Source organism: Pieris brassicae, chromosome 12 (assembly GCF_905147105.1).
Source record: "Pieris brassicae chromosome 12, ilPieBrab1.1, whole genome shotgun sequence".
Lineage (NCBI taxonomy): Eukaryota > Metazoa > Arthropoda > Insecta > Lepidoptera > Pieridae > Pieris > Pieris brassicae.
The window spans coordinates 1,314,836-1,338,914 of NC_059676.1; the positions used below are offsets into that span (position 1 = coordinate 1,314,836).

At 34.8% G+C, this 24,079-nt stretch overlaps 3 protein-coding genes across 3 annotated transcripts; all 3 read right to left on the reverse strand.

Moving 5' to 3' along the window:
• Positions 1-1,040: 1,040 nt before the first annotated feature.
• LOC123717416 (angiotensin-converting enzyme-like) lies at positions 1,041-13,250 on the reverse strand. Its single transcript, XM_045673401.1, has 17 exons — positions 13,220-13,250; positions 12,854-13,053; positions 11,567-11,643; positions 11,197-11,416; positions 10,620-10,796; positions 9,750-9,939; positions 9,440-9,631; positions 7,616-7,730; positions 6,358-6,510; positions 5,942-6,066; positions 4,765-4,849; positions 4,288-4,381; positions 4,011-4,085; positions 2,554-2,628; positions 2,122-2,255; positions 1,755-1,853; positions 1,041-1,218 (listed from the first exon to the last, which is right to left on the reverse strand). Exons 2-17 carry the CDS (start codon positions 12,926-12,928, stop codon positions 1,041-1,043), a joined length of 2,064 nt encoding a protein of 687 aa, XP_045529357.1. The 5' UTR covers positions 12,929-13,053; positions 13,220-13,250.
• Positions 13,251-15,316: 2,066 nt separating this feature from the next.
• Positions 15,317-17,282, reverse strand: LOC123717489 (zinc finger protein 718-like). The gene has a single exon (XM_045673495.1). It carries the CDS (start codon positions 17,194-17,196, stop codon positions 15,637-15,639), a length of 1,560 nt encoding a protein of 519 aa, XP_045529451.1. The 5' UTR covers positions 17,197-17,282; the 3' UTR covers positions 15,317-15,636.
• A 1,476-nt stretch (positions 17,283-18,758) lies between these two features.
• LOC123717297 (all trans-polyprenyl-diphosphate synthase PDSS2-like) lies at positions 18,759-23,689 on the reverse strand. Its single transcript, XM_045673217.1, has 3 exons — positions 23,411-23,689; positions 20,262-20,466; positions 18,759-19,601 (listed from the first exon to the last, which is right to left on the reverse strand). The coding sequence occupies exons 1-3, from the start codon at positions 23,651-23,653 to the stop codon at positions 18,850-18,852; spliced, it is 1,200 nt and encodes a 399-aa protein (XP_045529173.1). The 5' UTR covers positions 23,654-23,689; the 3' UTR covers positions 18,759-18,849.
• Positions 23,690-24,079: the final 390 nt, after the last annotated feature.

Genomic DNA, 24,079 nt, shown 5'->3' on the forward strand with positions numbered 1-24,079 from the left:
GAGAAGAATGGGCAGGAAACTCAGCAAGTTTAAACTATTCAAAGGAAAATGTCATAAACTTACCTTCTAACCCAGTTGAGTACAATCTGGGTTTAATTTGGTCATAGTTAATATATTTACCAAACGCACTTTTAGCAAAATATTCATTATTCAATCCTTCTAATATATGCGTAAAATATAAAACAGAGTCGACTATTTCGTCCCGAATTTTGTTTATTAAACCTCTTTGCTCCGGCTCAGTCGCATTACCGGCCGCCGTGTGAATTATTAAGAATAAAAATGTCAATGTCAAATTCCGCGCCATTATAGTGTCGCCGATACGAATTATATTTCGAGACTGAATACTAAAATTGTGGTCTCCGAAAGTAAAATTAGTCATTATGTCCGAAAGTAGTTTTTTCTATTCTATTCCGCTGATGAGATTGAAAAATGACGCAAATCGCTTTTTGACGACTTCATGTTCCCAATTAGTTTTCACCCGATAACTTTAAACTCTCTCACAGTAGTGACACATTCCTAAACTGTCATTAATTATCGAAATTATATTTTCGCTATCGTAACATTTTTGTCTTTCTAAATAAATCTTATTTTTCCTCAGTACCAAAACAGGAGATCCAAGTTAGACAGACGCATATAATCAAGACAACTAATGGTCACACAAATCTCTATACATCATATTTTATAGCTTCTTAAATATAATGATTCAATTCCATTGACACCTTTATATTTTTCTGAGTAGTAAATATATATTTTGTAATTTATATTAAACTGAAATATTAGCGATTTATCATTCATTCATATCACTCAAACATATATGTAATAATAATTTAGAAAGTTTTCTTCATGACTTAAGAAATGAACAATGCAACAAACGGCAATGACTGCTTTCTGAGTTACTCCTTATTGAGTTAAAAGGAATTTAATACAATGCTTGGCATGCAGTTGCCTTATATACCTACCATGTTTTTCTGTGGGGAGAATTCTTCATAACTTTTTTTTAGTATTAGGTGACAACAAAAACAAAAATCCATAAAAACTCTTTAATAAATCATCCAAAGGCAAACAGTTATAACAATAGAGAACAATGGCGGGCTGTCAACAGTTCCCGCGCTTTTCCGCGGCGCAAAGAGAGCGACGTCCAGTTGATTTGAATTCCAACCGATTAATTGCTCGTCGCGATTTTGAACCCGTAGCCAAAGTTCGAGTGGACGGAAGTATCTGATACAAAATATTGTTTTGTAATAAAGAGTTAAAATAATGTTAAAGAATAGAAACGAAGAGAAAGTGACTGATGGTGAATCAACCAAGGAGTAAGTCATACAATAATTAGACAATTTATCTAATTAATTATTGGTCAATCAGCGTTGAACACATAACAAATGGATAAATACTGTATTAAAAATCAGAAATCTTCTTGGTCTTGGTTGCCTCAGATTTTATGTATGTTTCGTGATCATATCTGTGACACCGTAAATTTTGGTCTATGTCATGCCGGATTCGTCAAGATTTCTTCACTTTTCTTTTTTGTATGAGTGTACAATGCGCTCATAGACATAAAAGTCTATTGGTGCAGCCGGATTTGTGAGTGAGAATGAGAATGAGATTCACACGCTCGAGCCATGAGACCAACAATATAAACAGATAATTTAAGAATATTGCGAGTAAATCAGTAATGGATGTCACATAAACCAAAGACAGTGTAATCATTTTTTTAGTTCAATATTTAGTACTCTGTTCTGTTCTGGTAAGCTTACTTGACAAGAGCTTCTGGTGATATCCGGTTAGTTCTTCCCCGTGTCACACTTCGAATGATCTCTGATGCTGACTTGGAGGAGCCTGGCTGCATTATTTCACTAAGAATAATTAATAAGAATAAAAAAGACATTCGTGCATGATACATAATAACTGAATTTTTACATTACTTAATAGCATTTATAAAGCCTTAAATAAAATCAAATAAAGAATAAAGTGTTTAAATTTCATTTTAATTATTAAATGTCGATTAATATTATTAAAATAAACTATACAATACATAATGTTGACTGAGACTGAACTCAAATTAAAAAAAAAACTTAATGCCAAAAATAATTTTATATTGACTAGCAATAGAAAATGGAATACCTTAACAGCCTTCCAGCATCTCTACTCCTGTATATATCACAGTCATGCAGGTGTCCAATATGTCCGGAGACAAGGCACAGCTGTTCAAAAATCTGGAACTCGAGTATCGTCGCCAGAAAGTACTTTATGTATTCCTGCGGTACGGTTCAATACGTAATACTCCTTATTCATCATATGCATACATTTTTGTAAAATCTTTGTTATTTTTTATAAGTGATATATAACATTTGTATAAATAAGGACAATAACAGGACCTACATTTCTTTACATAAAAAATCATACAATAACAATTATTTCGTAAACTTATAAATTGAATTGATTCAATACTACGGGGATAGTGCGTAGACTCCCAAAGAAAGCCATTTGAGCTGGTGTAGTTTAAACAACCTTGGAAATACATATGAACCTTAAAAAATTTAATATTATACTCACTTGATCTGAAATAATGTGGTATTTGGATCCGGGATCAAAATCTGCTTCTGTCCTTGTAATAGGTGGTGTAACTCCCTAAACAATTAATTAATTATAATTAAGTGAGGTTTACATATAGTACACATAGGTTTACATATAGTAGACGTTTTGACGCGCGCGCTTTGGTAACGCTCGTTGTAATAACTACGAGGTCTGTTGAAGTTTACACATACAAACGCGCGCGTTTACATATTTTGATGAAACAGGCGTTAGCCGCGCGTTTCAAGATATATGAGCAGCCATTTTGTTGTACATTCGAACCATTCGTGAGTTGTGGACGCACGTTAACGAAAATGAAGAACGATCATCATGATACGAAATTTATTTATCGATGAAATCTAAAAGCGAACAACTATTTGGGATATGGATTATAAAAATAAAGTTTTAAGAAAACGTAATTGGGAGGAGATAGTGGAAATTTATTGGTTTATTTGATGATAGTTTGGAGAAAACGAAACTGTTGGGTGAGTCATTATTTATTGAAAGCACACACAAGCAATCACTTCGACGTCCATTTCCGAACTGAGCCAGATGTACACAGTATACTCGCCCTACTAACGCCCGTCGAGCGCTTGTAAAGCGCGGCGTATGTATGCTATAAACGCGCATCAAACGAAACGCCAAGCGCCTTCATCAGTTTGAATTTTGATTATCGGGGCACAGTAGGTTATGTTAGGTTACAGTAGTACCAACAGCGATCCTGGACATATCAAAGCGTGAGCTATATATAGTTCAATTCGATCCCAAGGTTACAACATCAGGAATTAGTTAGAGACGGAGTTCTTTATATCCCACGGTAAGGGAGCGTTCAAGTATTACGTCACGCAAGTTTTGGACATTCTTGACCACCCCCCAATCATGTTTCATTATAATCAGTTCACAGACTTTGGACAGGTGAATTAAGACTGTTATGCAATGGCAACACTAAAATAATTTAATGATTTAAATTAAAACTGCATTTAATTTCATTCCTAAGTTCGATTTACAGCAAAACAATAGTAGGCTCTTAACTATCGCCTACTTAGGGAGCGTTCAAGTATTACGTCACGCAATTTTTGGAGATTTTTGTCAAGCCCCCCCCCCCCATGAAACGCCGTAACGTTTCTGTATCCAATAGAAAAACGATTCGTGACCACCCCCAGTGGCTCTTTATTACCTAAAACTTACCATTATGTGATGTAAAGTACTGGAAAGTGGTAAATAATATTAACAATAACGCGTAATTCAATCTCCGCCCCGCATAGTAATGCTTTACAAGAGGATATTCTTCCCCCCCCCCCATTTCCCTCCAGATTCGTTACGTAATACTTGAACGCTCCCTTAAAGCCTCCCAGTAGTACTCGTAAAAGCTTAATTAGAAGTATATGTATCTTCTATTATATTGAAAAAAACTTATGGATAATAAAAACAATACTAACTTGATATCTAAGCTTCATCTGCCACCATCTTGTGTTCATGTTTTCGACGCCATCTTCAAATACCGACCAGCGCCACTAGATTGTCAAGATGTTTTATTTATCACATTATTATTTTAATTGACAAAACATATAGACATTGTGAGTTCAGTTTGTATCTTGATAATAATAATTAATGGCATCGTTAAATAAAAGGAAAAGGCTTATTTACTTTTATTATTATTTATGGCCGTTTAAAAGCCGGCTCTATTGTATGTCTACTAACTTAATTACAACTTACCTGATCCACCATAAACGCGAAAGGTAAATAAGCCACCTTCTCCAAAGCCATGGACATGAGGAAGTTCATCGTCACTTCGTAGGGATCATGAGACCTAACGGTTAAACATAAAACTATTAAAATACGAAATGTATATTTTTGAACATAAATTATTTTTGTGTGTCAGTATCAAATGGATAAACATGAATGATGAACGCTTAGTAAGAATGCTCTTTAGTTAACTTATAACAAATATGACCAGTGTTTGCCAACTGCCTAGCGCGACGGAGGATGAAGGAAAAAGGGAAGGACCAAAAAAAATTGAACCCAGAATATTATGACTCCTGATACCAATTTGTACCAGAGAGGTCGTTTAATTCGTTCGTTTTATTTTATTACACTATATCAAATTGTATTTACTATAATGAATAAAGTCAGAAACAGTTAAAGCTGTTCAATTTACTAATTTGTTTTTTTTGTTATATAAGAACTTCTTACTTATTCTGGTAAAGTCCCACTCTTTGTAAATGTGGCAAATTATACACTGACAATGTCGCCGCGTTCGCTACCGCCTCGTGGAAAGCTATAAACGAAAGAAAATATTAATAGAAACACATTTATATTAAATTTTGTTAAGCGCTATCACTAGCTGGTATAATTGAGTCTTTATTATTCACTTCTCAAGGACAACGAGACAAACCAGAGTATAACACTCCGCCTATACGCAGGAGATAAAAGAGGATAACCAGGCCAATAATGACAGCCACACCACTACTTAGGTCCTTCAAGAAAAGAGCATACTAATTGTGTGAGTGTATATTTGCGGCAGTATTCCATAACATCATGTGAAGGCCGTTTGCCTATTGCATGAAAAAAGTGAAAAAGTATTTCTTGGACAATACGAAGTGTAATTGCTTAGCTCCATAAATGACTGACATGTTGATTTTCACAATCACATAGTGGACATTTGCATGAAAGCATACCGAAGAATGGGATATGGGCTTTATATCATATCCCTTAATGTACCTACCATTATTTGTCTTGGGGATTTTAGAAACAAGATGGAACTCAGTTGTCCTATCAACCCAAGTGTTCTTCAAGAGCTCTTGTTTCTTTGTTCCAAGGTTGTTTATGATACCAAGGGCCAGAACCAGTCTGTTGCACAGATTCCCCGTTAACAAAGATGTTCTGCTGAATTGTCTCCGATACTATCGAAATCTATATATGTTCGTAGAGTGAGTTTACAGTAGCGATATTGTGTATCTTATGTATTTAATTTATATATGTACATAAATAATTATATTTCTTAGATTAGATTCTTTAGATTATTGATTATCTATTATGTGTTAACTGATCTGTCATTTAATTTGTTTGTTAGTCTGTGGTTTGGTTTGTCATTTATATTTTAATTTCAAGATTTTTGTTAGAACATTTCGTATTATAAAAGAAATAGGATAAAAGTGATTGTTTTCAAGTAAAATAACTATATTCCTATTTCTATAATAAACATTTGAGTTTCATTCATTCATTTTTTTTATTTATAATTGAATATGTTCTGTACCGGCTCTTTAGGGACCAAGGTTAGTGATTTTTAACCTGTGTAGGCAATAAATAAAAATCTTACAGAAGCATGTGATTTGTATAATACGATAGGAATAAATAGATATAAGCTTACCCGGATTTGCCCCGTCTCTAAATAGATGTGGTTGGTCAGCGTATTGTAGATAATATTGTATGTGCGCCATTTCGTGATGTGTAGATATGAGATCCTGCATTGTGACTTCTGTGCATTGCTTTATTCTGTTCAAATAAAAGATTTCTGTATCTGTTGCATCATCATTTGTCAATCTAAAAGGCCTGACATACGCCGTCAACTTTTTGGGTCTAAGGCAACCCTTCCGATGTTTTCCTTCAACGTTCGATGGAATGTTAAATGCGCACATAGAAAGTCCATTGGCGCACAGCCGAGGATCGAACCTACGACCTCAGGGATGAGACTCGTACGCTGAAGTGTTTCCGTTCAAATATACCTAATGAAATTATAATTACGATTGTTTAATCCTTGTTTTCCATTCAAACACACATATTTACCTATAGTCAATCCGATTACAAAAGTCCCAAGCGCTAGCAGTGCACTGGACGCTCCTCTGCGAAGGTCGGACCAGCATGGAACTGCGCCAGAATTCCGGAGGCACTGGCTTCATGCCCATAGAGGTGTAGAACTCTTCGGACATTTGGAAAATCCTGAGAATAGATTTTAAACAATTTAGATTCTGATTTTTTCGAAAAATTCGACTTCCTTAGAATAAATATATCGTCTCTTTCTGTCAAATTCTGTTAGCTCTGTGATGAAAAGAGATACATATATTATGTTATTACTCATTCATTTTTTTAAGGCGAATAAATTTTAGTGTTTATCATAGACTATGCATAGAGACCCACAGAGTATAAAATTGTTTACAGTTTTTCTTTCTTATAGCATGAGTGGATAATTGAGATTAAAACGGTTCTATAAAAGTTACTAATGCACAAATGTAGTTTTAATAGTCATCCGAGTCTGTTAACCTAGTTATGTACAGTTTTGTATACTATATAATAGTATACTGTACATAACTAGATGTTAAAATAATTACAATACACTTGTTTTTTCCAAACCGTGTAATGCTTTATGTGTAATTAATCAATTCTCACAGTTTTAACTAAAGAACTCGAAGTTTAGTTAAAAGGATGCAGTTAGACTGCTTTAGATATAACAGATAATTATTACGTTCAATAATAATTAGTGTTGGCCTAGTGGCCTCAGCGTGCGACTATCATCTCTGTGGTCGTAGGTTCGATCCCTGGCTGTGCACAAATGGACTTTATTTCTATGTGCGCATTTAACATTTGTTCGAACGATGAAGGTCGTGAGGAACCCGGCTTGTCTTAGACTTAAAAAGTCGACGACTTGCGTCAGTCACAGGAGGTTGATCACCTTCATGTCTATTAGATTAACAACTGATCATGAAACAGATACAGACATCTGAGGTTCAGATCTAAAAAGGTTGAAATAATCATCCATCTTTAGAAAATATACGCACAATTTTTTTTATACAGAGGCTTGCTCCAATTGGCTCCATCTCTCTCTATCTTGAGCATTTTTCTCCCAAACTTCTCTATTTTTAAGCTCGTCAACCCACCGTGCAAGAGCGCGGTCTCTCTTTTCTTCCCCTGGCCCTTTCCACCTTGTTACGCTCTTTGTTCTTTATTATAAATTTATTAATTGTTACGAGAGTTTAATCTACTCGAAACAATTCTTAGATTTATTTAAATCCATGACCAATAGGACTATTGATATGATAAAAGTTACCTAAGTGGTGTGAAACCCTGTCGTAGCATTTCCGAGGTGACATCAATATTTGGAGCCTGAGGAAATGGCATCACCAAGTCCATTATCGACTTCCAGTTCTGGGCCCACATGTTACCTGTAAAATAAATGAGAATTTTGCAAAAACTTCCCTTGAAATATCGATTTCCTTCCCACTAGCCAACCCATCAAACTCAAAATAACTTTATTCATATAGGTAACCAAGTAAACTTATGTACGTCAGCAGAGATGTTAAATTAATTCTATTCGCAAGTGAACGGCGTAGAACGGCCAATAAGAACTGGCAAGAAAATCTCTGCCACTCTTTTTCATCGCCAAGTTTTGAGTCCATCCGGCGCGCCATCATTAAAAGTCCTAATTCTCTTCGGTCAAACCATATGTGATTTTATATGAAAGGCTTTATGGTCTACTTTATGGGGTAAAGGGTTCATTTGTACACATTTAAGCCACGCAATGTGCAGAGGCGATCAGAACTTGGAGAAACTGGTAACACAGGAGGCAAAAGATCACGTGGCCGTTCACCAACCAGATGGACCAATCAAGTGGATGACTCATCGTCCTCAAAACTGTACACTGTCATAAGAGAGGTGCTGGACTGAAACCAGTGGAAACAGAATAACCACTCCACATGTTTCCTAGCTGACCACGACGTTCAGACATGAGCTGCCGACTGAAGAGAGAAAAGGTTCAATTATTGTAGTTTTGCATTGCAAACATATATATTACCTATTGGTACAACTAGTATGTCTAATCACCTCCAGGGCCCATTTTAGAGGTTTGGAGGCCTCGGGGCAACAAAAGAGTGGAGGCCCCAAATTACTTTCTAAATAATAATAAAAAATATCAAAAGAAAACTTGTTTACTACTGTTTACTTGTCGAAATTTAATTTTTATTTCGAAGACTCTTTTGTGGATCCCCGGGGCTGTAGCCCCGGTGTCCCCTAAAACCAGCCCCGCTCACCAAATGGGAAGAGGAAAATAATCAAAACACCAGTGGCAATCTTGGTCACGGTCTCAGATTTATGTATTTCGTAATCATTTTTTGAAATGGCAAGTGGTGATCAGCCTCCTGTGACTGACGCACCGGCCTTAGACTCAAAAAGTCACAGTCCACTCGTCGTCAACAGCGCCTAGCGCCCAGGCAAGCCCATTTCCTGACATTTCCTTCCTCGTACGAGTGAAAAAATGAGCACTAAGAAAAGTCCATTGCTTGAGAACCACTAGACATACACCCACTTTACCCCCCCACGTATCCAACTGTATTCATAATAGGTTCTGGCTTCAACGAGCTCAGTGCGCCGAGAATTTGAGCATACCATGTATCTGATAAAGCTATTACGAGGAAAGGAAAACAATCTGGCAGAGCTCCAGTAGCTAAGCCTCAGGGAGGCACCCTAGGAGGGGCTTGTTAAGCGAAAACTAACCCCTCGAAAAGGGCATACATATATGGAAGTAATGAACTGCATATACAGACGTTTTTAATTGTCCGTTATCAGTTCTAATACTGTAAAAAGTAGTCTTTTTGGGAATATTTACATATTTTAGTTTTTTCTGTGTAATTTTTGTCTTGTATGCGATGTAAATGTAAATAGCTGGATTTGGAGTAATCAGTAATTGTAGCTTATTTTGTTAAATAAATTAATAATACCAGTGGCGCATTTACAAATTTTCAAGGCAAAGGCTTGCACTCGTCTCTACAATCCAACAATTTAGTTAGTTTGCCTTTGATTTTTGAGCACAAAATTAAACACAAACCATCCAGTTCGCAGCCTTCAGTAGTAGGACCTAGCTTTATTTTAAATATACCCAATAAATGAGCCGGTATGGGCCCATCGCTGCGAACACTGTTCTCGCCATATCTTTGCACCAGCTTCCGTCTGACATAAGTGAAGAGTTGCTTGTAAAGTGGGGCCACCTGGTTGTAGACCTCCTCTACACTCTCTCGGAAAGAGGGATCGTCATAGGCCGATCTCATTTGGTGACCTGCGTCTTTGTAACCTGGAATAAAAAAATTCACGAAACAAATAGGTGTCTGGTTAATCAAGGATTGAATAAGATGGATGTCGTCACGTCAGAACTGCCAAATGTCTGGAGATTGTGAAATAGTGATTTTTACCAGAGCTAATTGCAGCCTGATTCGCCAGTTGCACGTATCTCATGAAGCGATTTTTCAATTTCGGTCCAGTTTTATCCCGAAAACTCTTCCAGACGTAGAGCAACTCGCTCTCTATCCTGGAGTGGGCGAGAATCCTGGATATTTCCGGATCCAGTTGCATATCACAGTAGTTTGGGAACTCTGTCACCTCCTGAAAAACCATATCCTGCCCTCAGAATTTTTCTTTTAAGTCTTTTATAGAACAATATTGATCAGCCCTAGATACACGCCATTGATTTTCAGGTCGTGCTGGGTCACTTCACGGCTTGAGATAGTGTTGATTGCGCCAAAAAATAGGTTCTCTTTAGAAATGAAAATCTTTTCTCAAATTATTTGTTGAGAGTTGGTGATTAATCTGAACTATCTATAATCTGCGGGTCTATCATATGACATGGACCTGCAGTCTCCTTGACTGAAGACCTCGGCGGAACAAAATACTGTATCGACTGACGACATCGTCAAGGAGGTTTGCTCCCAGTGGATATAGAGAGGCCAAAGCAGGGCTTACTGGGGGAAAATGGAGGAGGCTTACGCCCAGAAATCAACCAAATAAAGAGGATGACGATCTATGAATCTTCTATCTACGAACTTCAGATTCCTAGTCAAGACCTACCACGAGAGTTATGTTAGCGAACTTAACTCTCGTGTGACAAAAACTTATCTGCAGACACAATTTTTAACCTTATAGCAGAATCTGTCGGAAAATATCGACCGTACTAGTAAGTTGGAATAAACACAGTTCTTTGTTGAATTTTATGTATGAAGCGCACAATATAATGTTTTTTTTACGAAAAATGATATATATAAGGATTTCTATAAGAAGGATTTTACCTGGTTCAACTGGTAATGCTGAAATGGCTCATTACTAAGATGATACTGGTGTTGATTTATCTCTGGAACTTCCGTGGGAGGCAGCCGCGGGATATGAGGGTCATATGGTTTCTGACCAAAGGGACAGATTTTTGCCGAGTTGTAGATCTCTTTCATCTCATTTATTAGGGTTTGTATCTGAAATAGATACAAATTATAAACCGCTCAAATATAAAATTCTTTCCTTCGATTTTGTTGCCTTTGGAGTAGAGGCTCTTGGGCCTTGGGTCTCAAGTGTGCAGTCGTTAAATCAAGATTTAAGATGGCACCTGGTAGATACTACCCCTGGAAAGGTAGTACGTAGGTAATTTTGTAGTTCCAGCTGTTTCACCCCCCGGGTAGCGCTCATTCAATACTTCTAGAGTCCTTTGCGTTATCTGATGTTTTATATATGACCAAGGATATGCGCAGGTTTGGGATGCCGTGGGGTGAATTGAAACATGTTGGGCATGTGGAGAATTTTTTATGTTCTAGTTAATAAAGTAATCGGTAAATACATATTCATTTATTACATAGAAAAAAAACAAAACTGCCTAACCTCGGAAAACTGTTCATCAGGCAAGGCAGATCGACTGCCCTGCAGGATTTTCACCAGCTGCCGCCTGCTCTGAGGATCGGACACCCTGGATGCATCATACGCAGCTGCCTTCCTCCACGAGAGCCTCTCAAACTTGGAGTTAATTCCCAACTCCTCAAGCATTTTCCGGCGATTATATTCTGTTATGTTGGTAACGAATTTCCATTGTGCCGTTGTTACTCTAAAAATTATGAAAATAAGTTTATTGGTCCATGAAATATACAATAACAAATACAAACATACAAATTAACGTGTATCAGTCACAGGATCCTTTTGATGAGGCCCTTCAAATTATGTAGTGTCTGAAGAAGAGACATAAGAGAAATCTTACCTGTAACACGTGCCTGACGCTTCCCTGTCATACTCCCTCAGGAACTGCATCGCTTCAGCCGCATTTGTGTTAGTGCCCTATTGTAACAATAATATGTATTTTATTAACTTTATAAACTTATAAACGATATAAACTTGTGCAATAAACTTTATTAAATTGAGATAATAAACATGATTAAATTGGCCAATAAACTTTATTAAATTGAGCAATAAACTTTATAAACTTGAACAACCAATTCACCTACCCATTGGTCTTACCAACTAAAGATTATGGGTTTAAGATACCAATGCCCTGGGACAAGCCATTGTTAGGGCAAGACAGGTACGATCTTCAGTAATCCCCACGCGCCTAGCCACTTCACACTTCAGGGTAGGTACTCTAAGGTCGCGCAAAAATCACCGGAGCAAAACGTATCACGACTAGAGACACTTTGTCACAGAAAATTAGATAAACATAATAAAATCCTTGAGAACTGTAATACTAATATATAATAATAATATAATAATAATAATAATAATAATGTGTGTATGCCAGCGTATCTCCTACAGAACTGGGTTTCCTTCAAAATTATGTTTGCAAGGTTATGAAGCAATTTTCCGAACCTGTGAGAATCCATGGAGAACAAAATTCAATGTATTGAATTTGCGATAAGTCACTCTTAAAATTACTCTAAGCTACCTTCTTTTAATGCTGGTCGCTTCATATAGCTGGTTTAAAAACCATTTTATAAATATTTCTTCGTAGAAAATAATAATAAATAATACAATTTAATATTATAAATGTCTAATGCTCCCGTAATAATAGTACCTAATTACACAAAATATAATATATATTTCATTGATAATTTACAGAAAGAAAAAATTCGTGGTAATTGTTTGTTGTATACCGTAACGATGTAATTAACTTTCATCGATAATTGATTTGAGATGGACGGAGCAGCGATAGTTCAGTGGTTAAGCGATTCTCAACGTGGTCGTGTGTTGGAATGCCGATAGTGCCCAAAGAAATTGGCTCGTCGTCTTGAAGGAAAAATTAATTACCGGAAGAAGGTGAAGAAGTTTTAGACGGGGATTCGTAAAGATAAAAAATATAGATCATTTTATTGTATTAAAATACGGTTAATTAGTATTTATTTATTGTTCTTATATTACCCTGACGAAACAACTGTTATCCAGGCAAGAGATTTCTCGTAAAACATACTAGACTCTAGTTTCTAAAGTTTTATAAGGAAAGATAAGATATACATTTTTATAAAGATTTTCACATTATGATTTATTATATACTCACCATTCGATAATAATCACAGCACGCGAACCGTGTGTAGAAAGCAAATAAAATTAACGCGCCTTTTTTGACCGCCATCTTGGAAGTCAATTGTCACTTTAATAAACACATAATATATATAATTGTATTATTTATCACTGTATTCACCATGCTCTTAATGAAAGTAAGGTTTAATAAGGTTTTATCGAAATAAAAGCGTGTTTCTGTCAAATAAAATTACATAAGAAATTAAAGTTTTAAGAAACACAGTCACACAAAAATTAATATAATACAAATTAATTAAATAAATATCATTTTTCGATAATACAACAAAATACGCTTTTAATCCGATAAAGCTAATTTTATTTTTTTAGATTTTTTAAATTTTACGTTATAGAAAACAGCCTAGCGTTACTCCTTGTCGTCAACTAATGTTTCCGCTGTATTGTTTTGGCCACGGTGAGTAAACACGACACAGATTGAGGGGACCGCCATATCGCACATCATATCTATAGATATATTTTTTAATTTCTTTTAAGAATAAAGGCATTTTTTCCAAACAGCGGTAACTCAAAAGCGCAAGGATGGCGCGTTTGTGATAAGCGTGTCTGTGATGATAAGAAAATTCCTTTATTTTAATCCATCAATTCAATTCTAAATCATTTATTCATATAGGTAACACAATGTACACTTATGAACGTCAAAAACAGAAATATATATAAAATGTTTTTACTTTTACTGCCAATTCTTTCTTCGTTCTACGCCACTCTTTTTAATCGCCAAGATTAAATAACTGCATATTTTACTTATTATAGAATATGTCCATTGGCTGGGGACATATTTTAGTAGCGAAAAGGCTACCCGTTGCACAATGTAATAAAATCCGAGGAAAAGATACGTTCACATAGAGACCGACGCAGAATTGTGCCCGCAAAATACAGAGAGTATTTATCATTCACGAATCCTATGAAATAAATATGTCTAGCACTTTCGCGTCAGGCGTTTATCCTCAGACAGATCTTTACATCTGAATATCACGTATACCACACCCATCTTTTAAGACAAATGATCGCATGCCATAATATCATAGATTGTTATGCAGCTACAGATAATAAATCATACATGTAAATGCGAAAGTCCGGTAGGATAATCTTTCAAATTTACGTAAATATTATTGGAATTAAATGAATTCGTTTCATAGGTATATATTTTAAACTTTAATAATTTCATATCGACAATCATTAATTTTCGTCTATACTGCCTATTGAAATTGTAACGAAGTTCAGATTTCCAAACAATTTTGTGTATGCAAAGACAGATTACAAAATACTATCCGTGTCACCACATCAAGTGCATCGTTCCACTACTAAGCGTTTTTTAAGGAAATTTCTTCCCACTGAAGTATTTTCTAACCAAATCGACTTAAGGGCTTTCAAGAAAGGAGCGTACCAATGGCTCTTAAAAGGCCGGCAGCGCGCCTCCTGGCAGTGCGAGTGTCCATGGCGGGCTGGTGAGCTTCCACCCCGTTTGCCTCCAGTAACATAAAACAAATAGGTTTTCAAATAGCCCCTTCAATAATCAAATTGGCCACGTTGGCAAGCACTGGTTAAGACCGTAGTTTGGTTTAGCTTTTTTCTTTCTTATTGGAATTAAATTCATGAAATAACAATGAGGATAACAATAAAATAGAAACCTTCGTGTATGTCGTGTTGACGATTCCATAGAGATTACCTAATAAATCGTAAAATATTTTTAACAAATTCGCCGCAGTTTTAGGCTTAATATTCCAAATCGATTGTATGGACAGCATTTTTTAATAAGTCGAATTTTGTACTTTAAAGCTACTATTATCAATACAATTCGGAATTTCGTGGATAATATGCAACTTTCGTAACAATTTTATGAAGTTGCGAACAGCAGGTAAAACAATTGTACAGTGTATACATAAGCCAAACAACATAATTAGAAGTACTTTCAAGTGACAAAGGGAAATTTAAGAAGTCACGCTCTGAATAGCTATTGTTTAAAGTTTTATACAAACTGCTGTTGTACTTTAATCACTTTAATTGAAAGATAATAATACCGGACGCTCGACAATAAGTTTAGGTTCAAATCATTAGGTTCGGATCAAAAATACGTCTTCACCTTTGAAACGACATCCCATCACTCCCTGTGCCGTACAGCGCCATTTCACTTCACCTACTGGCCTTCTATTTCAGCAAGTGTTTATCCATTGTCTATTCAGCTGTATCTGGGCTAGTCTGTGCCCTGGACATTTGTAGAGTTTGATACTTTGTCAAACTGAAACTTGTAAAATTTACATGATTCAAATCATAAATTCAATAGATTTTGCTTGAGATAAGGGACATTGACTTTTTTATCTTACTCCACCACATTAAACATTTATATATAGTTTGGCTAAATAAGAGTGCTTTGGTTTAAAAATATTTACTATAGCTTAAATTATAAAATGTACATTTTTGCTACAAGTATTAATACATCAACTCATATATTCATCACAATAGTAAGACATATTTATTGATGTTGTCTTCTAACAAAGGTTAAATGTATCTTGAAGGTGGGTGTGAATTTTTTTGTTTATACAATAAAAACTTTGATATTTTACAATACATAAAGTAAAATATTTTCAGATTTTCTATCAATATGATATGGACCTGTAACTGGAAACTGTATGGCAGCAGTTAACCTCATTACATCAATACACATAAGTGTCATAAGTAATGACAAACAAAATGCAAAACATGTACAAATCTTATTTTCAACATAATAAAATTAGATTTTTTACCCTACAGTACTTTCTCATTCTCACTGTTAAGCTGTGCATCATCCATTTCCATATTTTGATATGCTTTTTTGGATGTATCAATACCATGTCTTCGTTTCATATGTTTTTTGAAGTTAGATCCATTTGTGAAATCACGCTGACAGTACAAACACTTATATGGCTTAGCTCCTGTGTGCTGTCGTATATGAAGGTTAAGTCGTGTTTTAAACCGGAATGTTTTATCACAATATTCACATACATATGGCATAAGATCTGTATGAATAATAGAATGTGATTTTAGGTGTCTCTTAACTCTAAAACTTTTACCACACTGTTCACAAACAAACGGTTTCACTCCAGAGTGACAGCTTATGTGAGACGTGAGGTTTCCTCTGGCTTTGAATGCTAGTGGACAGTATGGACATTTGTAAGGTTTTGTATCTTCATGTGTCATCATATGAGTGCCTAGAGTACCTTTAGTGAAAAACATTTTACCACAAATATGACATGAGAAATCCCTGGTACGTTCTTTGTGTACTTGACGATGTTGTTGCAAATTGCTCCGTGACTTAAATTCCTTATTACAATCTTTACACTTGAGATCAAATACAGCCTCTCCTTGAGTAGATGCCAGTCTTTTATGACGCTGATTGTAAAGTAACTTGTGGTCTTGTAATTGTTCTGGAGTATCAAACTCTGAACCACAATTCCTGCATTTTTTAAGAAATATACCAGCATGCACTTTGGTTTTGTGTATTTTTAAATCAGACGTCAAAGTAAACAAGTTGTTACAAAACTCACAACAATATCTAAGGAACTCTTTATGTGTTCGTACATGTTTAATAAAGGTCTTAAATGAATGAACAATTTTATTACAGTCAAGGCATTTGAAAACACAGCAGCGATTGTGTATTTGTTGAGAGTGTAGTTGAAGTGAGGCTATATTCTCACACTGAGCATCACATTTCGCACATCTACACATCTGCTTATCCCAAGTTATCGTGTCAGGTAGAGGATCTATGGGCAGCTCTTTCTTTATAGAGCTATTAAAATCTTTCTTACATTCACGCTTTTGTTTTTTCCTTCTTGATGCAAGTAATGGCACGTCACTGTCTGATGTATTCCCGCTATGAATACTAAAATCACGAACTACAGTAAAATCTGGATCACTGTCATCTTCGGATTTAACGTATTCCGTGAATTCTTCGCGTTCAACTTTTATTTCAGTTTTAAGTTCTTGGAACTTCTCCCAACTTTGATCAACGGGTTTACAAGTGTTTTCCACGTTTTTTAAGTTAGATTCCTGCTTGTTTGTGTCTTGTTGTGATAGAAAAATACTTTGCAGTTTTTCCTGTGCTGAACGCGTATTGTGTAGAAATGACCATGTCCTTTCCAATAGATCGAAACAAGAGAAGCATATTGTATTTGGAAGGGTACTGGATGAAGATATATCAATGTTTATCCAGAGTAATTTAGTGGCCACCTTTGAACTAATTGCAACATCTTCATCAGGCGATATTAACTGGGCTTTTGGAGTAGGCTCAGCGCAAAGCCGACAATAATAATCCTCCTCCTCACTCATAGCTATTATTTAATTTTTTAGGGTCATTTTAAAAATTAATCACGTATTTTTTAAACAAATAACACCGATGTTAAAAGGCTCGCCTTTCAAGTTTCACATAAAATGTGGGTGACCATCTAAAAAAATATTAATTCTAAATCGCAAACTTTTCGTAAAGCACGATATTAACTCTTTAAAAAAATAAGTAGAAATACACGAAATTAGTCATAAAAACAAGTGTTTTTTAATCTTTAAAATTGTAAAAATCTCAAAACATTTATTTATTTGACATATAAGTACATTTCTAAATACCTCTTATCTGCCTTTATGTTCAACAAATGGTAACACTTTTGTTACATTAAATTTAATAATTGAAATTGAGAGATACTTGTAGTATCAAGTTGATTATTATTTATTGTCAGAATTATGCTGACCGGAAACACAGCCTATAAATATTACTTAATTTATATTTTTATAATTTTAATATTTTCCCTCTTAGGAGAAACTAACAATATAGGCATAAGATGGCGCTTTTTTAATTAAACAAGCTACATAATCTTTTGCGTTGACTCAAATAAGAATAAAAAATATATCTGAGTCGTAGTAATGTTTTATCTCGTAGAAAACAACAAGCAAAATTATTAACTTTTATTTAATTATGTCTATTCTAAAGTTATTAAAGTTTCAGTGATATTTAGTACAAATAAATCATTTTATCATAACAATAGTTATACGTGGGTAACACTGAAAATGTCTAGAACTGGCCAGTTAGAAACGTTTTTAATGAAAACTTTTTTGAATTTCAATTTTAGAATGTATACTACATTGCATTCATTTGTCATTTGTTTTTGTGAATTGGCGGCACGTGAAAATGAACCTAATGCGAGAAAATATTTAGTCAATAATTTATTATGACTTTCGTTGTGGGCTTACTCAACATAAAGCTATAATAGGCGATTAGCATTTCTTAATGAAGTCCCATCTCGTGCCAATATTAAGTAGTTTAAGCGTGGATGTAGTAATCTCAATTATGATCTGCGTGAAGGACATCCTTTAACAGCGGCTACTGAAGATAACATCAGTGCTGTGCGACACTTGATAGAGGAAGATAAGAGAGTACAAAAAAAATACACGAATAATTAGGCGTCAGGATGCTTTGTACCAGATGGATTCCCCATACTTTAAGCTACGACCAGAAACACCTTCGTACTGGTAAATATTAGACTATGGCAGGTGTCGAGATAATGAGTCATCCGCCATACAGTCCTGACCTGGCGCCCTGTGACTCATTTATACCCAAGAACTAAAGATCAAATTCGAGGTATTTGCTTTACGAGCCCTGAATATGTGATGAAAGCCTACGAAAATGCCATAGAAGAGACCCTTAGTATACCGTTATATACTTTGAACTCTAGACATAATTACTTTAGCCTGTAGGTTTTGTATGGAGACTGGGAGGTTACGAGCATAAGTTTATTTCATAAAATTATAGCAGATTACGTAAAGACCCCTTTAAGTTGATGATATTATCATTTGAATATAGAATTAAAGTGAGATTTAATCTAAGAGCAAGAATGAATGAATGACGACAAACGCAATTTAATAAATTACAGTCATAGATATCGTTTTGTCTGAACTAAAATTGTCTCTGGAACTAACGTCGGCTACCACCATTTAGAATGTATTAATCAATTTTTTGATCATTTCAACGGTGTCATTTCTAGCGATACTTTCAATATATCCAGTCGCCTTGTTCGCGTGGTCCTCATACAGCATTTTGGTTTTATCAACAGCATCCGTTTTCAATATATTAAACTTCAGATCTTCATAATCCACATCCTTGACATCGTTCTTGGCTTGATCGATGATTTTGTATAGTTCTGGGTTTTCTTCCAACGCAAACAGTACCGGAGCACTTGCTAGACAAAACCTGTCTTTATTGTCGGCGTTTAAGGCTTGTAGTTCTGTAGCCGCTTGCCACGCTAAACCAACATGACATCCGAAATGATAAGCGCTGTTCTGAACATCACGATTCTGCTTGCCGAGCATCATAGCCGATTGACAGCCACGGCCTAACAAACTGACTCCGTTGTAAACTGTTCTAGCAGTCCATTCCTTGCGCGGTTTTCCTAACACGTCATCAGGAGTTATGGACGTAGTGTCAAAGGTTATATCATCATCTGTATTTTTCTTCGGTTTTCCAGGCAACGGCATATTCTGTTCGTCCCGTTCCCCAAAAAACTCTGATTCTGAAAGATCGCGTAATGCAGTGGATACGATGTATAGGACGTCAGCGTTTTTGAGGCCGGCCAGCATTGCATTTGCTGTAACTAATAGATAGTCACCAAGTAGGATAGCGATTTTATTCCCGAATATGGCTGACTCTGTGTTCTTTGAGCGTTTCGCAAATGGGACGTTGACGATGCCTGTGAAAAGTGGAAATTACAATGATGTACAATTAAATGTAAAAAAAACGAGGAAATTGAATTGAATTGTGTTTATTCGTTAAATCACATTAAAGTTAGTGAATAAAACTAATCTTAAGTATGATATTGTTCAAATACTGTAGGAATTATAAATTTCTTTTGGTAATTTCGGTAAATCAATAGTTTTTCATATCAAGATTAAGACAAAAGTAATGTCAAGCTATATAATTTAATATGGCAATAGGTGCTATTATTAATATTTATGAAAATAAGATCATAAACAACATAGTATATATATTTTATAGAATAGGGAACAGGCAGAAGGCTCATCTGATGTTATGTGATACCGCCGCCCATCGACACGCTCTAGCCAGAGGGCTGCTGCGTTGCCGGCCTATTAAGAATTGGTACGCTATGAATACAATAACTTGATTTACAAGGAAGGAAAGTCTTTCTATATCTGTTTCATGGTAATCCTCCTGTGTCTGACACACGTCGTCTAAGGCAAGCCCGTTTACTAGTGTTGTTTCCTTCATCTTCTAGCGAATTTGAAATGCGCACATAGACAGTAGGTACATTGGTGCACAGCTGGATATCGACTCTACGACCTCAGGGAGTCGCAATTATATTTTATAAATTTAATTAAAATCAGTTAAGTACCTCTATGTATAAGATGTCCAGTCCTCATCATTTCAGTTAGTTCCGCTAATTGTCTTTGTTGATCTTCAATTAATTTTGTTTGAGACGATCTTATTTTGACGGATTTTGACAGGAGAAGCATGATGAGGCCCCAAGGTTGGAGGTTCTTGGAGTCGCCGTAGAGGACGTTTTTAGCTGTTTGCATTACGAGATGGTTGCTGCCAACCTGGAATAATAGATTTTATGGTTTAATTTCTGTGAGGAAGACACGTTTTAGAATTTACTGTTTTGATATTTTTTAAATACAAACGATCATCTTTAATTAGTAACAATTTTTATTTTACCGAGAATAAAACCGCTAGTTAATTAGACTCCCGATAGCGAAACAGAAATAGACTATATCAAAATCGATCTTGACCGATTTAGCAAGTTTCAATTTCTAAGAGTCGATACTAATGTTTTAATAATGAAGCTTCAAATAATCACTTTGATTTAGAAACCATATTTTGTCTATTACAGTTCCAAGAACCGTCGTAGTAGACTTCTCAAAAATACTTGAACTAGCATTTAATTTGATAAGCAGTTTATTATTGATTATGTTATATTATATATATAACTGTAATTATTTAAAGTACTTTTAAATTGGAATCTATGGAGATCTATTTCCATGGGCAGATCGTGAATTTGTGGGGCTTTGGAATGAATGTTATTTTCCTCTTTGTGTTTGTTATACGTATTGGCACATAAGTGCTTTTAATTATTGCAATATAAATCTTGCATTTTATTTTTCTGTATGTACCAATGTATCAGAGTTCCGAGCGGTGGAAAGCTGATAATAAAACAAATACAGACTCAAAAACAAAGTGACATTCGTTCTGACGTTAATTGTTATTTCAGCCATTTTTGTAATAAATTTAGTTCACTTTAGATCCGGAAGAATTTGAACCCAAAAAGTCTCTGTCACCTTATTTCTTTATCGCTCGTTACTCAATACACCGCTTTTAAGAGATTTAGTTTTTTAATAAACCAATGGAGTACGACTTTGTATACGTATCTATAACATAAATATGTACTTATAATATTCGATTAATAAAACTTTATTTATCTGTATTACATTCGTGTAGAAGCCGCCGTTGTAAATAATCGTTGAAGCGAAACGCACAACAGTTATAACTGTATCGTGAAAGTTAACTTTCCATATTTTCCTTTTTTATTTGAGTTCATTAATAGACCAATTGTGCTTACAGAATTTGTCACCACTTGCCGGCCCATTTAATAGTGGTGTTAATTTATTAAATTTATGTACATCTATATATCAAATCATATCATAATATCGTAAGTTATTTAGACTTATCAAAGGATAAAATCACAACAACGGACTGGAATTGGAATCATACAAGTGTGTGATTATTTTTATATTAGAAACTGACCCGGCGAACCTCGTTTAATAGTTATGTAATAAGTAGATTAATACAAAATTATTATGTTTTATTTCGAAGCGAGTCTAGAACAGGTTGCCTCCTGGGATACGGGAAATACTAGCAGTGGAACTGTTCCGGATACGCTTGCGAACTGTTTTGGTAGATGGACTCTAATACAATGACAGCGTACGACGCGACGGAGGCGTGATATAATCTAGTTTTAGTGCTTTTAATAAATACAAAAAATAATAAATAAATCTCACGTAAGTGACATGTATGTTTTTTATGAGAATAAACTTCTTTAAACCTAATAAATATTAATTTTAAAAATCAAGTATTTAATGACTATCAATTGTCAACTTCAATTTTGACGTTTTGCGGTGTTTTATAAACTTTTGCTATCAGATGCGTTTTGATTTACCATTAGGAATTTGTTGTTTATTTATAAAGATTTTTTTTAGTACTTATCCTATTTTGGAGCCGTTACCAACTAGGACTTTGTTTTATATGTAAAATTAGATCATCAATGCATGTGATAAACTCGTTCTACTAAAGGGTCCTGAACTTCTTTAGACATACAGCACGCAGAGATCTGCATTGCTTGGAGAAGTTGGTGGGGACTGGTACGCCGATCGACTGAATCGACCAAGTTAAGGTGTTTACAGACTTTAGTATTACGAGATTGGCCGAAGTGAGGAATTAAGGAATATATGCGACACTAATACATTAGAAATGAAGAACGCGCGAAAAGAAGCCCTTTTTAGTACATAAATACATTTTAATAGTTTAAATACATATTATGTCACAGTAGAATTGTCAATATGGCTAAATTACAATTTATGGAGACAGGCAAAATATTTTAATCCAGAAAAATAATTCAAATTGTACCCATTTTACGGATTAAAAGTTTTCGACAATTTTGTTATGGATAATGATGCGGTGCTTATATATCTACGATATTATATACAAGGGTAAGGTAACGCTAATGTGGACAAACACTTGTAAAATACTTGTCAATCGTTTTGTCAACAGAAAGTGGATTTTCACTTTACTATGAAAGTTAAGACTAATTTTGCGTGGCATTAATTGGCATGGTATTTATAAAGACATCATTACATTGAGAGTAAAAATTCTAAAAATGAATACTACGAGTATAGAGCGTAATGACAAAAAATAAATTGAACCAATAATATTATTTTTTATATATTCCGTTTAAAGAAAAACTCATTATTATTATTATTATATGAATGTTAAATCTTAAATGTTAAAGTCAATTAACCAATAGACGAAATTATAGAGTATATGGCATAGTGGTTATGAAACTTTACGGTCGTGCGATCGAATTCCGTCTCCAAACAAATATTGTATGCTGAATAAGTATTTATTATCGTAGGAGTATTCCACTCCTAAAATAATCGCGTCTTAGAAAAATCAACAGCATTATTTGGCCATAAAGAACAAAATAATGAATCAAACACTCATATTGTAATATCTTTATCATCTATTTTTTTTACTGTTTATATCAGCTACTGTATGTATGTATTACAATTGGTCACGCACAGGGTTCGTTCGTTCGACATTCCAATTTTGGGCAGAAAAGGTTTTAAATAAAAATGTAAAACGACCATGTAAAAAAAATTCTGATGACATGTAAACAAAAACGTAAAATTTGTATTAAATTTGTAAATTTAATTCATAACTAATGATGTGCACCAGAAAGAAATACCAATTATCATGAAAATAACTTACCAGTTTACGTAAATACAGCGCAAGATTAGCAAATTCATCGCTTAAAAGACACCTTAAGTTCATGAAAGAGGTCGGATAGCCGACAACTTTCTCCGCTTCCCGAATGACATTACTCCAATTAGTGAACGGTGGTCTTAATAAAATTAAAATTTCATCTTTCGTCAAACTTGCAACAGTGGTTTCTAATCTTTTTTGATAGAAAAATAACGAAGCACGTCTTAAAATGCGAGAGGATAACGCCATTTTACATTTGACACTTTAAAATTCGCGCGTTCTAAAACATTCTATTATCTATGCGTGCGCTTGTTGTTATGACAACGCGTACAGTGGTGCATTCGACGGTGTTACCTTTGTTATATAAAAATTACCTTCATTAACACCTCATTTGTTGCGACATTGATTTTCATGTTACCCTTGTATAGTCTTGGTTCTAATTTGTAAATAAATACACTGAAGTATCATTCATAATATTTACTTATTATCAAATTATAGAATATTCGTATGTTACTAATGTGTGAAAATATGTGAATTACCTATTGAAATTAACTTTTGAGAACATATAGAAATACTGTCTTGGTAAATAAAACTAATATTTTCATACATAGTCAAAGGCAGCATGGTCACAATTATTCTCCGTCCATTTACCCGTAGGGTAGATATTGCGGGAAT

Bases quoted from the DNA above. Each gene is read 5' to 3' on its own strand.
- LOC123717416 (XM_045673401.1), bottom strand. From the start codon at position 12,928: ATGGCGGTCAAAAAAGGCGCGTTAATTTTATTTGCTTTCTACACACGG. The intron at 10,797-11,196 runs GTTAGGCAGTTT...TATCTATTTCAG, and splicing joins CTGATGAACAGTTTTCCGAG to ATACAAACCCTAATAAATGA. The intron at 4,850-5,941 runs GTAAGCTTATAT...TTTCGTTTATAG, and splicing joins TAGAGACGGGGCAAATCCGG to CTTTCCACGAGGCGGTAGCG.
- LOC123717489 (XM_045673495.1), bottom strand. From the start codon at position 17,196: ATGAGTGAGGAGGAGGATTATTATTGTCGGCTTTGCGCTGAGCCTACT.
- LOC123717297 (XM_045673217.1), bottom strand. From the start codon at position 23,653: ATGGCGTTATCCTCTCGCATTTTAAGACGTGCTTCGTTATTTTTCTAT. The intron at 20,467-23,410 runs GTAAGTTATTTT...CTATTATTCCAG, and splicing joins CGCTGTATTTACGTAAACTG to GTTGGCAGCAACCATCTCGT. The intron at 19,602-20,261 runs GTACTTAACTGA...CACTTTTCACAG, and splicing joins TGGACATCTTATACATAGAG to GCATCGTCAACGTCCCATTT.